This window comes from Chanodichthys erythropterus, chromosome 8, assembly GCF_024489055.1.
Source record: "Chanodichthys erythropterus isolate Z2021 chromosome 8, ASM2448905v1, whole genome shotgun sequence".
Lineage (NCBI taxonomy): Eukaryota > Metazoa > Chordata > Actinopteri > Cypriniformes > Xenocyprididae > Chanodichthys > Chanodichthys erythropterus.
In genome coordinates, this window is record NC_090228.1 from 31,604,906 (window position 1) to 31,620,506 (window position 15,601).

The 15,601-nt window shown below is 39.9% G+C and overlaps 1 protein-coding gene across 1 annotated transcript; it reads right to left on the reverse strand.

Annotated features, from left to right (window-relative positions):
* Positions 1 to 258: 258 nt before the first annotated feature.
* LOC137024765 (membrane-spanning 4-domains subfamily A member 4A-like) lies at positions 259 to 10,606 on the reverse strand. Its single transcript, XM_067392637.1, has 8 exons — positions 10,401 to 10,606; positions 3,083 to 3,287; positions 2,764 to 2,874; positions 2,603 to 2,677; positions 1,886 to 2,029; positions 1,430 to 1,543; positions 1,040 to 1,123; positions 259 to 720 (listed from the first exon to the last, which is right to left on the reverse strand). Exons 2-8 carry the CDS (start codon positions 3,260 to 3,262, stop codon positions 634 to 636), a joined length of 795 nt encoding a protein of 264 aa, XP_067248738.1. The 5' UTR covers positions 3,263 to 3,287; positions 10,401 to 10,606; the 3' UTR covers positions 259 to 633.
* Positions 10,607 to 15,601: the final 4,995 nt, after the last annotated feature.

A 15,601-nucleotide genomic window follows, 5' to 3' on the forward strand; every position in this document is an offset into this window, starting at 1 on the left:
TTGAATTCAATTTTGAGTGGCTTCTAGAGTTCATGCCGTTGTCCTGCGCAGGATCTGCTTGTTTCTATGTTTGACCACACTCAATAAACATCGACCATTTATCACTGGAAAATAACAGATCCAATCCTGAGATCCAGAAAGAAAAGAAATCAGACTTTATCAGGATAGACTGTTTGGGCTACTCTAATCTCTGATTTTGTTTTTCAATCCCAAAACAGCTGCTTAAGGAGACACAAAGGACTGAGACTTTGAGGAATTTTATGAATAATTTTAATATTTTCTTTTGCTTTGCAAGTTTTAAACATTCAGTTTTGTATCAGTAATATTTGATAAGGTATTTAAAGAGTTTATTTATTATCTTAAAAGTAAAAAAGAGTGAGTTTCAATGATGATCAGGCAGCATTGTTGATATAAAGAAAATTGTGAAACAGTATCTTGTCTTGAATAGTAATTGTTTACACAAAAGTGACTAATAAATCTGTTACTATATGATCCAGTGATTACATCCATGTCCTCTTTTTTTTAGAGAAAGGAAAGCAGAGATAAAGGACAGTAAATCACTGGAAGAACCTGTGTGTCCTGTGAAAGAGTAAAGCCCAACAGCAGGACCACAGCTCTGTCCACTTTTTAAGATTAATATTTAGGAGCAGAACATTCACTGTATTGTGGGGGATTTACTGCAGGATGGTGAGGCATGGAAGAGTCGCTGGCCAGAGGAATCTGCAAGAAAAACAGATCAGCTTCACAGGTTATTTATGCTCAATTAATTCTTGAACATAATCATTTATATATATAAATTTATATACACACACAGGAATAAATCACTTTGTAAAATATATTTAAATAGAAAACAGTTATTTTAAATTGTAATAATATTTCACAATATTACTGTATTTTTAATTAAATAAATGCAGCCTTGGTAAGCAGAAAAAACTTAAAGACCTTACCAATCCCAAATGTTTTGCCGGTATTGTACATACATATATTTTTACGATTTTACACAAAGTCCTATTAGACTGGGGCTACAAGCTTCTCTTACCTCTGATTTGGTAAGATCATGGAGATCGTGATTGGGTCTAAAGGCATAGGACTGTGGAATTACAACTTGGTGAACATTCAGCACCTTTGGAGAAATGCACATGTAGTGTTTTATACCTTCTTACTGTGATATAATTTCAATAACATTGGCAGTTCCAGTATTACAGCTTTATAGACAGAACTGTATTTCGAATGGAAATGGAAAAAGGAAAAGACAAATCCTGCTGAAGTGTTTTCATGTGGAAATGTGTCTTTGTGCAGATTTTTTAAACTGAAAAACTACCCATCTTTCTGTCAATCTGCAATGTCCTAACAACTACCCATAACACCCTAGCAACTGCCTAGCAACCATAGCAGCCACTCATCTTCTTGACCTGAACACATGACTCACCTGAGGAGAACAGCAGGCGTTGGCTTTACAGGCAAATGCTGACAGACAGATGGAGATGATGAACTCAAGGACAGTGAATACCAAAGACACTCCACTGATCCCCCGGAAGAGGGTCTGAAACAAACCACTCATCATTAGCACAAATATTAATAAAATAAATGATAGTTACTCACACTGGTACACTGACTGAAAGTGCAGAATGTACAATCCTTGAGGTTCATTTGGTAATATAACAAACTAGAATGAGTTTAAAATTAATGTGTAATGTCAATGCCTTCTTATGTTGTAAATGATCAGTAATAGTAGATCTATTACATATTTGAAATGCCAGTAAATGTCAGTACAAACAGAATGGACAGGTTATTGCAGATTACAGCTGGACTTTAACTTTACTGACAACACAGTGATTTTATAGTAATTACTAAATAAAAGTGAATAGAAAAGTTGTTAACATACCTCATACTTGTAATCTGAATTATAACATTGATAACCAATGCAGAAAGTTTTCAATGGTCCTATAGATAAATCCAATGAAAGTATAATAATGGAAATGCCTGCAGTTACAGCACTTATGATGCTCATTCCAAGTGAACCTTTCACCTATGGGCAGAAAACAATAACAAAAAACAAGTTAATAAGTTTGCAAGCACTTTACCCAATGTGTTAAAGCAGATCATGAAACAATATATATGGAGCATTATGAAAATAAATAAAGTTGCAAGTGGTAATAATCGGGGTCCAAATACAAATGACTCATAAAGACACAATATATTTATGCAATGGCAATATCTCTCTTCAAATATAATAAAAGTCTTAGAATTTCAAACATAATACAGGTGTCTCTGTATGGAACTATTCTTCAATGTACTATTTTACAACAGACAAATAATATTGTAATAATACAGACAAATGGCTAAAATTTAAAACTTGCTGTTAGCACCCCTGAGCATCAGAAATTAATGACATTTTGCACATTTACGCAGAATGTCTTGTTGTCCATGTGTACCAAGTTTTGTGATGTTTGGGCTTTGCGTTTAGAAAAAAATAGGCAATTAGCCATTATGTGTGTAGTCTTATTTTTACTGTCTATTCGCTTGTCTTTGATAAGACTTATAGTTGCTGCAGTGGTATCGAAGTACTTAAAGTGTTCTATAAATAATAATTGGTGCATACCAAACACAGACTGGAGGGGCCTTTGACATGAAGTGCATTTTCTGCAGCAATGCTCAGTGATCCTGCGGTAATGTACTGAGAAGAGAGAGAAAGGAAGCTTCAGTTAGAATATTTAGCTTATAAAAGACAGAACTGTACTTAATTGTATAAAGTTTGCTCACGATCAGAGATCCCCAGTAAGGAATACCACTGAAGACAAAGAAGGATACTGCATAGACTGTAGACACAATGCCAAACAGGAGAATCAGCAGTCCGACCATTATCTGGACAGTCTGAATAAGACCAGAAAACAGATACTTATTGCAGGGGTCATAATTAATCACAGTTGTCAGCTGAGCAGGGTCACCAGATCTGCACAACAAAACCCGCCCAACTCAACAGTTAATGTTTGTACTACTGCTTTTTTGGATTTGTTCCCGTACGTTTTCTCCTACAGACTGACAGACACATATGATAATCAATTATTGAATGATTTCTCACCCCAAGTGCTTTTGGTTTTCCTTTCAGAAATGCCTCAAGTCCTTGAGGAAGTGAAGCTGCCTGTGGGACATGAACATTCACTGGAGCATTTGTCCCTCTTTCAGCTGATGCCGTTTGTTCTGGTTGCTGAAACTGGATGATCAGCGTCCCAGAGTTTGTGGGTATGACGGTACTGGACATTCTTGTTTCTGAATATGAGACTGACCTGTACAAAATCAGTTAATGAAGACATGAAATACCATGTGAAGAATAAGAACATAAAATACCAGTGTATTTATTAAAATATTATACACTGATCAAAAAAAAAAAAAATTTTTAAAGTAACACTTTTAAAACACATCTGATGTTAGGATTAAAAGGGTGCCACATTGTTTGATGTAAATGAAAATTGTCAACCTACAGAGGACTGAATTGTAGACATTGGACTGGATAGATCGAAACATAATGTCCCAGAGGTCTTCTATTGGATTTAGGTCAGGTGAGCATGAGGGCCATTCAATTGTATTAAAGGGTCATGAAACCCCAAAACACTTTTTTTTGAGATGTAAACAGATATGTACAGGCTGCACATCATTGAAAACACTGAAGGTACTCATTAATGTTATTCATAAGTGAAAAATAGTTATTTTTGCATTTTTTGACACATTTTCTGTCTTCCTGTTTGAAAAGCTGAGTTGGAGCAACGTCACAAAATCTGACATCATTGTGTACTTTCGAACATGCTGACGTAGACCGTTTCGAGCGATTCTCGACATATATATTCATGACATAAAATCAAATGTCACAAAAGTGCGGCTCATTCACCTCTGTGTTCAAACACGTGAGCCGTAGGCTGTTTCCCTCAGCACAGCAGCACATGAGTGTTGTTTGTATTTTGCTTGCGATGCGGTCATAACTGGAGTTTGAATACGAACACATGAAAAATACGATTGTTTTTATGATATACAGACGGAGCACGCATATGATCGGTTTCAGCGCGGAGCTCCGCGATGAGTTTAATAACACTAGCCACATGGATCCTAGCTCATATACAGAATAAAGTATCCGTGTTTAAAGTTTTTATTTCACACATTCTCCTGCACCAAACATTATCCAGCACGGTGTAACGTTATTTATGCACACATATTTCATCAAGTCTTCTTCAAATGAATTATATGTGCTAACTGGACACATATACAGTGGTGTAGCCTATCTGAACGCGACGACACGATTATTCTAAAAGACTGATTTTGAGACTGTAGTGCTCGTAAACGTAATCAAAGTAACCTATTATTAGCCCTATTAAGTATTCTTTCGCATTTCTCCCTTGTGCTTGGGAGTTTGTCGTCATATTCTCTGTGCTCATATATTAATATTCATTATTCTGTATAATGAGTGTGTTGTTTGTCTGTGCTTCATTGATTGTTCTCTCCCCTCTTCCCCCCTCTACACTCCCACTTTTCCAGAGCTTTACACGCCCATTTTCACAGACTTTTTGAAACTCAGAGGTGTGAACGACCAGGGTAAAACAGGGGTGTTTCATGACCCTTTAATTCCTTGATCCTCCAGAAACTGCCAGGCATTGCTGGCACCAGCGTAGGATCTGACAGTGGGTCCAAGGATTACATCCTGATACCTAATGGCAGTCAGGGTGCTGTTGTCTAGCCTGTAGAGGTCTGTGCGTCCCTCCATGGATATGCCTTCCCAGACTATGACTGACCCACCACCAAACCAGTCATGATGAATGATGTTATAGGCATCATAACATTCTCCACTGCTTCTCCAGACCCTTTCATGCTTAGGGTGAAGCAGCTCTCATCTGTGAAAAGCACATGGTGCCAGTGGTGGACCTGCCAATTCTGGTGTTCAATGGCAAATGCCAATCGAGCTCCACGGTCCCGGGCAGTGAGCACAGGCCCCACTAGAGGACATCGGGCCCTCAGGCCACCCTCATGAAAGTTTCTGATTGTTTGGTCAGAGACATTCACACCAGTTGCCTGCTGGAAGTCATTTTGTAGGGCTCTGGCAGTGCTCATCCTGTTCCTCTTTGCACAACGGAGCAGACGCCGGTCCTGCTGATGGGTTAAAGGCCTTCTACGGCCCTTTACAGCTCTCTTAGAGTAACTGCCTGTCTCCTGGAATCTCCTCCATGCTCTTGAGATTGTGCTGGGAGACACAGCAAACCTCTGGCAATGGCATGTATTGATGTGCCATCCTGGAGGAGTTAGACTGCCTGTGTAACCTCTGTAGGGTCCAGGTATCACACCTACCCTAGCCAAATGACTAGTGAAGTAGTGAAAAACAGTCAGAAAAGATGAGTAGGGGAAAAAATTTCAGTGGCCTCCACCTGCAAAACCATTCCAATGTTCTGCTGTGAAACCTTGAGTGCTGCCATCCATGTGGATTTTACTTTGACATGTACCTCCTACCTAAGCATTGTTGCAGACCAAGTATTGTCATAGCTATCAGGGCCTTCTCTGCTGGCTCTGTCAATATCAAAATTATATATTTTTTTATAATTAAAGTGTGTCAGAACCTGTCTAAATTCAATTACTATTTCAGTACGTTATTTTTAGAAAAATGATGGTTATTTTTTGTGAGGCTGAGCTGGATTTTCCATATGTCATCTGATCTAAATGCATCACAGCTCCGTGGACCAGCATTAGTAGAGCTAGCCTTCCGTTGAAGCTGGCATTTTAAATTTGAACATAACTTTTACTGATGTTTGTCATCAGCCAATTACATTTTGATGTGTAGTGACAGAACTCCCCAAAGGGCCCAGCGATGTGTCGGCATTAGCCCCCGCTGATGTCATCATCAGTTTGAACTTTTGGTCGTTTGTAAGCGATGTAAGTGTACTAAGTAATGGCTGCGGCTTTTACACCTCTTACCGATCCTGATTTCAATCTCTTTCATGAGCCTTTTTCAAGGCGCTCGTTTGGAGAGACGAAAGAGATTATTTCAAAAGGAAGACCTACACCTAAGCTGGGCTGACCAAGGGCAGAAAAAAAGGTTTTGTGAGGCACTTTACTGAGGGTAACTATGACCACTATGACTGGCTAACAGCTAGCACTGAGCAGAACAAGCTATTTTGCTGGCCATGCTTGCTTTTTGATACCAGTGAGGGAACATGGATCAGAACGGGTTTGAACAGCCTTAATAGCTTCACCAAGGCAGCTATCAAACTCCAGGCACCTTACAGTGGTGGTACAGCTGAGTCCGGGTGGATTTGCAGCTGGATGACCAGCAGAGATGAGAGACAAGCCTGCACAATGAGAGAGTGAAGAAAAACTGGGACATACTGAAGCGCCTCATTGATTGCGTCCCTTGAGTCCCTGAATCAAGGTAATTGGAGTTACTGTCTCTGCTATCAGAATACAATGCTGACTTGCGACACCACCTTGCCACAGCCACCGTTTTTACAGGAACATATGGGAAAACTCAAAAATTATCTCATAAATTCTGTTGCTGAGGTGCTAAATTAACCTTAAACCTAACAACACCAAGTTTGTCACAGTTATGGCGGATGAGACCACCGATTTCAGCAACACTGCACAGCTGTCGTGTACTCCAGTATGTTACTGACAATAAGCTCATGATCTACCATCTTCATGAAGTGATGGGCAGCTACTATTGCAAAACAAAGTTAGTGGCACAGTGTTATGATGGAGCCGCTGTAATGGCATCGGGACTTAATGGTGCACAGGCAGAGGCCAAACAGACTTGCATGGACTACAGACAGCTACACATAGCGCTAATCGACAGCATCATCGTGCAAATCAGCGACTATTGTTTGTTGCATTGCTGGATGCACATGTGAATGCAAAATTCGAGCAGACATTTCCCGAAGCAGAGCTTAGGAGCCTGGATGAGATCTACAGTGCACAGTTTGACTTGGGCAGACTCAGAGCTGAGCCCAAAGTGATGCACAGCATAACAAACCTTTAGGGGAAGAGTCCAAGTGACCTACTGACATTTCGGAGGAGCACAGCTTTATGCCCTCATATGATTGAACATGACAATATCAGTGTCCACTGCATCATTTGAATGATCTTTCTAAGTTCTCAAGCGCATCAAAACATATTCATGGAATACAACTGGACAAACACGACTCCCTGCACTAACATCTATTCCATAAAGAAGAAGCTGCTCATTCATCTAAAGCAGGACACACAACTGCATGAGGAGGTCATTGAACGTTTCATCAGAAAGGATCGGAGGATGGATTTCATTTACAAGTAATGGGTGAGTGTTACTTTTTACTGTTTAAGAGAGAGGAAGTTATTGTGGTATTTTATTCAGCCATTTTTGTTTAGGTTGTATCTGATTGGAATTGCTGGAGTTTGGGCAGTAGATGGTGATGCTGTGGTGATGTGTCTACGTAGCTATGTGGCATCGTAAGAGAGAGGTAAGGTATCACCAAAGGATTGATTGCTTCACAAATCAAGTCCAGGCAGAGATCAAGCAACTGGTTTCTTCAAGAAACTGGAATTTATACCTGTATGATATTATGCTGGACCAACACAGTTTGAAAAATTAATGAATGTTTGATTCAGCTGCGGGCGCCATCTCCTGGCGAGATGTGGAAATTCTGACTCTCACAGTGCATTAACCCATTCTCTAGCTGTTCAGCATGCATTGGTTGTACAGTCGTTATTGCGGTGCATTGTAGGATTGAATGAGTGTGCTTAAAATCATCCACCATGGTTTCACGATTTCAGACACAGCCAGTCTCTTTGTTCTCAGCTTATTAACAACTTTTCTCCATCACTTGCAACAGCTGTGCTTCCACCGCCAAGGAACCTGGTAATTGTAGTCCCGGACCAGGGGGCCATCTTGGTTTGTAGTCCCCATGCTGCAACCATTTAGATGGCACAAACCTTTCCTCTATGACACAGCCTCTCTCGATGCCACAAGATCTTATAATGCATAGTGGTGTGCACTGTGGTTGAAGATCAACTCGCTGGTGTTAAGCAGATCGTTACTAAAGGCCCTGACTGAAACCCAACAGTACGCTACTGTGTACACCCTTTCATGGAAACGGTATTCCCTGGTGGCTGTGGCGTCTTTAAGCAGGATAATGCTCCTGCCACAAAGCAAAAATGGTAGAAATTTGACACTTCAGAGGCTGATCTCTCAGATTAGTTCTGGTTGATGCACACAAGCTGCTTTGACTGAAGTTTTTATTTTTTGGACTGTTTTGATTTCAATAATTACATCTAAAAAAGAAAAAAGCATTGATGGCATCGATAAAAATGATCTTTGAAAGCAAAACTGAAAGCTAAAGTGATGACTGCTTCAGCCAGCTACACAGTGAAGAGGAAGCGCTGTAGAGGAGAGAACTTTGTGTTTGGTATGTATATATACTGTATTACTGCATTTACAATGCTTATACTCATTGTGAAAGCACAGCAATTAATCTGATAAACTATTATTCGACAAAAAATTTCAAAACTATGTTTAGTTTGAAAAACTCTTGCATACAACATGACAGAGACAAAATTTCAATTAAATAAATTGAGAAAATGAATTATTAATTGTGTCATAATGTATTAATTCCTTAATAACATATTGTTTTAATATTGTAAGTTAATGTGTTAATTACCACAATGGTTTGAAGCCATGTACTTCCAGTTGTCTGCTTTAATTAATCATTAACTAATGACTTGAAAATATATCATTATGTTATGACTTTACTTGTTGAGGCACATGACTATTAACTATCTGTTAAGTAATATGTCATTATAGTTTTGACATCTACACTAAGCAATAGATTTCAGTTTCCAACCATCTACAACTGTGATTCCATCGATAAACTGCCACATCCAGAACCTTGTTGTTCATGGCACAGGAATGATCTAGGATTCAAAGGTGGAACACTGAGAACATGTGGCCGGGCACTGCTATTTCATAACACTGTGTCAAGACCGGACAAAAGAGAATAGAAACCATTATAATCAGAGTTAGTGATGCTACACTGGATGTGGCACGACACACAACACAACGTCACTTCTGTTATGAAGGACAAATGGACTTGAAATGGGTCAACCACATTCTCTGTCATTACACTCACTGCATGTGCATCTGTCAAAACCCAGTAATTACATATTACTTAATTAGTTATTGAGCATGTAACTCGATAAGTAAAATCTTAACATGATACATTTGCAAATCACAGGGGGAGGGGTGTGGGGTGGTGCTTGAGCCCCTACCCCTATGATCACGAAAGTGAAAGTGCTATGTGCGGTCACATCGTGTTCCCATTTCTCCCCTCCCTGAAAATGCAATTTCCGTGGGTGAACAGGGTTCTGTCACTAGTTTATTTCTTGGTTTTGTGACAGACCTCTGACACTCCCCTACTGTCCTGTCTTTGTGTGAGCGTACGAGAGCACTAGAGTCGTGCGCTCCGTCGTATGCGTGTCTGGTTTCATGTTGGGAGAAGTCTTGAAACCGCACACTCACTCAAAGACAGGACAACAGGGCAGTGTCAGAGCTCTATCACAAAAACAAGAAAATAGACAGAAGCAACAGAACCCTGACACCCAGTACAAGTAAAAACAACAACAACAAAATAGACTTAATGCAAAAATAGTGATTTGTATAAAGGTAGTCAGATGAGATCTATTTTGTTTTACCAGAAAAAAATCACTCGTTTTTTTTTTTTTTTTTTTGCACTTTGCTGTGTGTTTTTATAGTTCACTCCTCTGAGGTAACACATCCTGTGTTATGTAACGGTTTCTCAGAATTAAAGAAAAGTGTTTGGAGCTCAGATGGTTATGAGGGGCAGCAAAACTGTCCACTGTTTCCAGGAAATCAAGCCTGAAACTCCAATGCGATATATATTCCCATTCATAATAAGATTAAATTAATTGTACTTAATTTGTCTTTGCTGTATTTCATATAATCTGCATGCTGATTTGGAAACAGGCTTGTAAATATTGTACAAAAAATGTGACAATGATCAGCACAGCCATAACATTTATTGTTTCTTCATTCAAAGATGATGAAGGTAGAAAATAGTTTTTGACGCTTTTCTATTATGGTAAATTCAAATAGAAATATAATTCTTAAATTCTTGTAAGACTACCAAGAAGAGTTTTTTTTTTTTTTTTTTGTAAGAAGACTTACATGTATAATTTGAATAATAAAATAAGAAGAACAGCTAACATCAGTGTCCTTGAATTTACTAAGAAAATGTTTAACAGGGTAGAATTTCTGTTTTGCTTAAAGAAATTATTCACTTTTACTTATTTGTAACAAAAAACTCATGAGGCAATAAACACCTTCCCAATCAGAGTCATTAACAAATTTATCAAATAATCAATAGTGCAAGACTTACCTCTAGTATGCTGTTAAAAATGAAGTAAGGAAGCTGGATCTATATGCGGATTAAAATTTGTTCAATAATTCATAGTTGGCAGTAAATTTGTAGTTGGCATCCACTACAGCTATCAACTTGGACTTATATAGTGGCAGAATAATGGGAGCTGAATGAAGATATGCTTTCCATCTATTGCACCAAGGCAGGAAATTCACTTCATGTCAAAATTCTTCTGAAATGTTCCTCTACTCTTCTTCAGTTGTTGTCTGTAAACATGACATTATCGGATTAACACATGGCTAGTTGAAAACGGCATAATCAGTAAGATCCCCTAGAAGCACATCCTGCTAAATGTAACATCAATGTAAACAACGATGCTTAATCTAATGTTTTATTGACATTAGATAATGCATTAGCTAACATGAACCAACAGTGAACAATACATTTTTACAGCGTTTATTAATCTTTGTTAATGTTAGTAAAAATTAAATAGTTTTTTCATGTTACATCATAGTGCATTAATATTAACAAATACAACTCTGGATTTTAATAAAGTCTTAATAAATGTTAAAACTAACATTAGTAACATTATTCTTTGTTAGTTCATGTTAACCAATATTGTTAAATACTGTTAACAAATGAAATCTTAATGTAAAGTGTTACCTTAAAGGAGTTATTTCATAAATTATTGGCAATACTTAAGTCAAGTTTTTTATTATGAATATTCTTTTTTGCATCTGATTGCAAACCTTTAAATAATCCTTCTTCATAGTGTGGTGTAGAGCTTTTCATGTTTCTTCTGATATTCTACCAATGGTTGTGGCTCCCATCCAAAATTGAAAGCCAAAGGACTCGCCTACAATAAATAAACGGGAGTAAAAAAAAAATATGGGCAAAGCAAAGCTAATTAATTTATACAGCAATCTGTACATGTTAAGACTTACCTGTGACCAGAAACCTCAATGTCACTGACAATCTTGTCTGTGGCACTAAAGCTCTTCCTCATGACTTTGTTTGATTTGGTAATAAAAGGCTCAACCACGGACAGTAACTCATAAAACTCGGCTTTGCTGTACATTGCTGTATCCTCAAACTTAACATTACTGTGAGCTTCCAGGTGGATGTAAAAGATTTCAAACAGGTACAAACTGTAACCTGATCCCTCCACTGTCTCGGTTAGAGGTTGGATGGTTAAGGCTGTTCAGCCAACATGTTATCAAAAATATTTTGATCAAATGAGCTTATAAAGTCCTCGTCCCTAAAGTCCTAACAAGGAGTTGGATGTAACTGAGGTTCCACTCCCAGAGGTCAACAAATTCTTGTCTCTTACGTTCTGCCATGGACTTGTCGAAAGAGGACCTGAATCTGTATTAGGATTGGATTTGGGATTGTCTAGTTCTTTTTTTCCTCTTTCCTTCAGTGATTCTGCTTGTTAACAGCAGGTGTTCATCACTAATTTTCAATCATTGCTCAATTAATCAGTTCTTATTGGGCAGTGTTTATTTCATGAAACCCTTTTTGAGATGTAAACAGATATGTACAGGCTATCAAGATTGTTCAGACATTAAATTCTAAAAAAACAATTCTGAAATGAACAAGCATATGATCAGCACAGACACATCGAAAGATCTCTCTTTCTCATGTGTGGAAAAGCACTTAAGGGTAGTCATATCCTAATGTTTGAAGGTCTGCGGGTTCGCATCTCAATGACTGAGGTGTCCTTGATGCTCCCGGGTGCCATAGCAAAATGGCTGCCCATTGTTCCGGTTGTGTGAGTCCACAATTTGCACTGTGTTCACTCCTCGCTACTCCTAATGCGTGTGCACTAACTTGGATAGGTTAAATGCAGAGGACAACTCCTAGCATTGGTTATAAATAAAGGGGATCTTTATTTTAAGTGAAATGCATATTTGTTCTTTTTGCACTACACATACACCATCTATGGGTTGGATCAAAACTAAAATAACACTTCTTAAATAACAAATAAGTTAAGCGCAAGCTAATTTAAGTAAGCCCATATCAGTAAAATGTTTTGTGTGCGAGTCCAAAGAATCTGACATCAAGTATCCTGTGAACTGGAATATAGACTATGTTGAAAAGTCAAGTACTATGAGTCCAGTACCACCTTGCTTTAGCAAGAAACACTTCTTAGCAAACTTTCAGTCATAATGGTGTTGACTCATGTTGTTCCCGGGTGCAAGAATTCAGAGAGTTAATGTGTAGTGAAAGTGAGTTCCTTTTAGTTTAAAGGATCCAGAGCATTGTAGCAATGGCTAAAGGCTGCTATGAATCGTAAATACAAAGAGAACGACGTGACAGACAATCTGAAAAAACATTTTGTAGTCAACATTTCAAACTGAATGACCACAAACAGTGTTTTATACGAAACGGAGGGGAAAAGCTGAAATAGACTGCACTAAATCAAAGCTGTTCATCATATAAAGCAATAAAGTCTCTGACTAAACCACTCAATTCATATGGATCACAAACTCTTTTTGAAGCATCAAAATGGTAGTTCTACCAGAAAGACTCAGGAGGCAAAATGACGTAACACTGATATTTATTACCGAACGGTAAGCAGAATATATAGAAAGTTTATGATCTTTGGCGTAGGCCCCGTCCGTAGCTCACGATACTGAGGGTTGCAGACGTTGCGTATCCTGCCTGAAGCTGAAGGCAGGGGCGTAGCCAACCCCCGAGGAGTATGGACAGGGACCATCCTGGTGGTGGTGGGGAGGATGGAGGTGAAAGTTTCCGTCAGCATCTGCGAACTCAGACAAGCGTAAGTGCTGATCTTTTATACTCCAAGTGTTAGATAATGATTGGTTAGATCTGAATTGATAAGTGACGTAACATTTGAGTCTTCCCAGCAGAACTTGCGCTAGAGCTTCATTTCTACCAGAAAGACTCAGGAGGCAAAATGACGTAACACTGATATTTATTACCGAACGGTAAGCAGAATATATAGAAAGTTTATGATCTTTGGCGTAGGCCCCGTCCGTAGCTCACGATACTGAGGGTTGCAGACGTTGCGTATCCTGCCTGAAGCTGAAGGCAGGGGCGTAGCCAACCCCCAAAAATGGTGGTGAGACGTGACTGCCGGGACGGAGCCCACTTCCCCTCAAAACTGTGAGGGGGAATGAATACCCACCCGAGAAGAATCTTGCAGTTCCTGAAACAGAGAAAAACATATTAAAACGTAAAAGGAAGAGAGCGACAAGGAAAACAAGCAACACGGAGAGGAGGCCGCAGTCGGCCACGCAGCCACGATAGGCTACACAGAGACAAGGCCGCGATCGGCCACACGGCCACGATGGGCCACACAGAGACAAGGCCGCGATCGGCCACACAGCCACGATAGGCCACACAGAGACAAGGCCGCGATCGGCCACACAGCCACGATAGGCCACACAGAGACAAGGCCGCGATCGGCCACACGCCACGATAGGCACATAGAGACAAGGCCGCGATCGGCCGCACAGCCACGATAGGCCACACAGAGACAAGGCCGTGATCGGCCACGCAGCCACGATAGGCCACACGGAGACAAGGCCACGATCGGCCACGCAGAGACAAGGCCGCAATGGGCCACACAGCCACGATAGGCCACACAGAGACGAGGCCGCAATCGGCCACACAGAGACAAAGCCGCAATGGGTCACACGGCCACGATAGGCCACACAGAGATGAGGCCGCACGAGCCCCCAAAAATTGAACAGCTATAGAAGCTGGAAATGATTAAATGAAATACGAAAACACCACCACCAGTATTTGCATGATTTTACCTTAAACTTGACTTGAGAGAGCTTGTTGAGCTTCGAGGATGGTTTTAGAATCTGGTCTAATATAGGATTCGAATGCAGAGGAGGACCATCTGCCCAGGAGCTTGATGGCTGAAGATGAAACTCCTCGTTGGGCTGCTGTGGTGGCAGCCCCGATCCTAAAAGAGTGACCAGTATATAGCGAGGGGGAAAGGCTGCAGCTTTCTATGGTGGTAGCTAAATGAGTCCTGAACCAAGCTTTAGTGAGGGGTGCTCCATCAGGTAAGAGGAAAAGGGGAAAATGATCGAGAGTTTTAGGCCGGACTTTGAGATATTTGATCATGGAATTGAAAGGACAGAAGCTGTTATTAAGTTTAGAAAAGGTTAGAGTGACACCAGATCCTTGAGAATCATTCTTAGAATGCTTCAGAAAAAGAGTAAAGAAATTGGGTGAAAAACCTAAATCAGAAAAAGACAGACCAAGGGCAGGATTGAAATGTTTAGAATCTGAAGTAAATTCCCCTGGGCGCATGAAACCGTAGAAGGCTGATAGAAACACTGCTTCCAGCAAAATGTTAATATAAGGGGAAAAGAGACCATTGCGGATGGAAAGAATTAATCTTTGTAAAATAGACAAAGTAATTGGAAGGCGGTGATCTGGAGGTTTGCTGGACGAGTTAGCCATCCCTTTGAGTAATAAGCGAATGGATGGCACGGAGAAAAGACTTGGGTAATTAGGATTAAAATATCTTGCATAAAATTGAATGCCTGCGAGCGACCTACGGATGGAAGAAATTTTAAGTTTGCGATTTTCAAAATTGTGAACTAGAAAAGCACAGACGGTCGATATTAGAATGGGAAATAAAGAAATCTGAAGGGAAAAACAAAACATAAGAAATGAAGACCATGCTGAAGTATAAGCTTTAAGTGTGGAAGGAGCCACGCCTTTGGAGATATAGTGACTAGCCGATTTGAGCAATTGGTCTAATTTAATATGATCCTTGCTAGTGGAGGGCATGGTGTTGGATCCTGATTGGCTGAAGGGCAGAGCCGTCTGAAAGCCTGGAAACGAAAGCGAGAAAGAGAGTCAGCAATGATATTACGGTGACCAGGAATGTGCGCGGCCAAAATAATAAAATTATGAACGACGGATTGCCAAATTAAACGTCTTAGAACTGGCATGATCAACAGAGAGGAAGATCTACCTTTGTTGATGATAGCGACCGTGGCTTCGTTATCGCAAAACATCATAATACGTTTGCGAGACCACTCGGAGCCCCAGAGAACACTGGCTACCGCCAAAGGGTAGATTTCATGAAGAGCGGAAGAGACGGAACCTGATTCAGGCTTGGGAAATGCTTTTGGCCATTCCTCGGCAAACCATTGCCCTTTAAAAAACCCCCGAAACCGATAGAGGGTGCAGCGTCAGTGAACAATTGCAAATCTATGGATGATTCA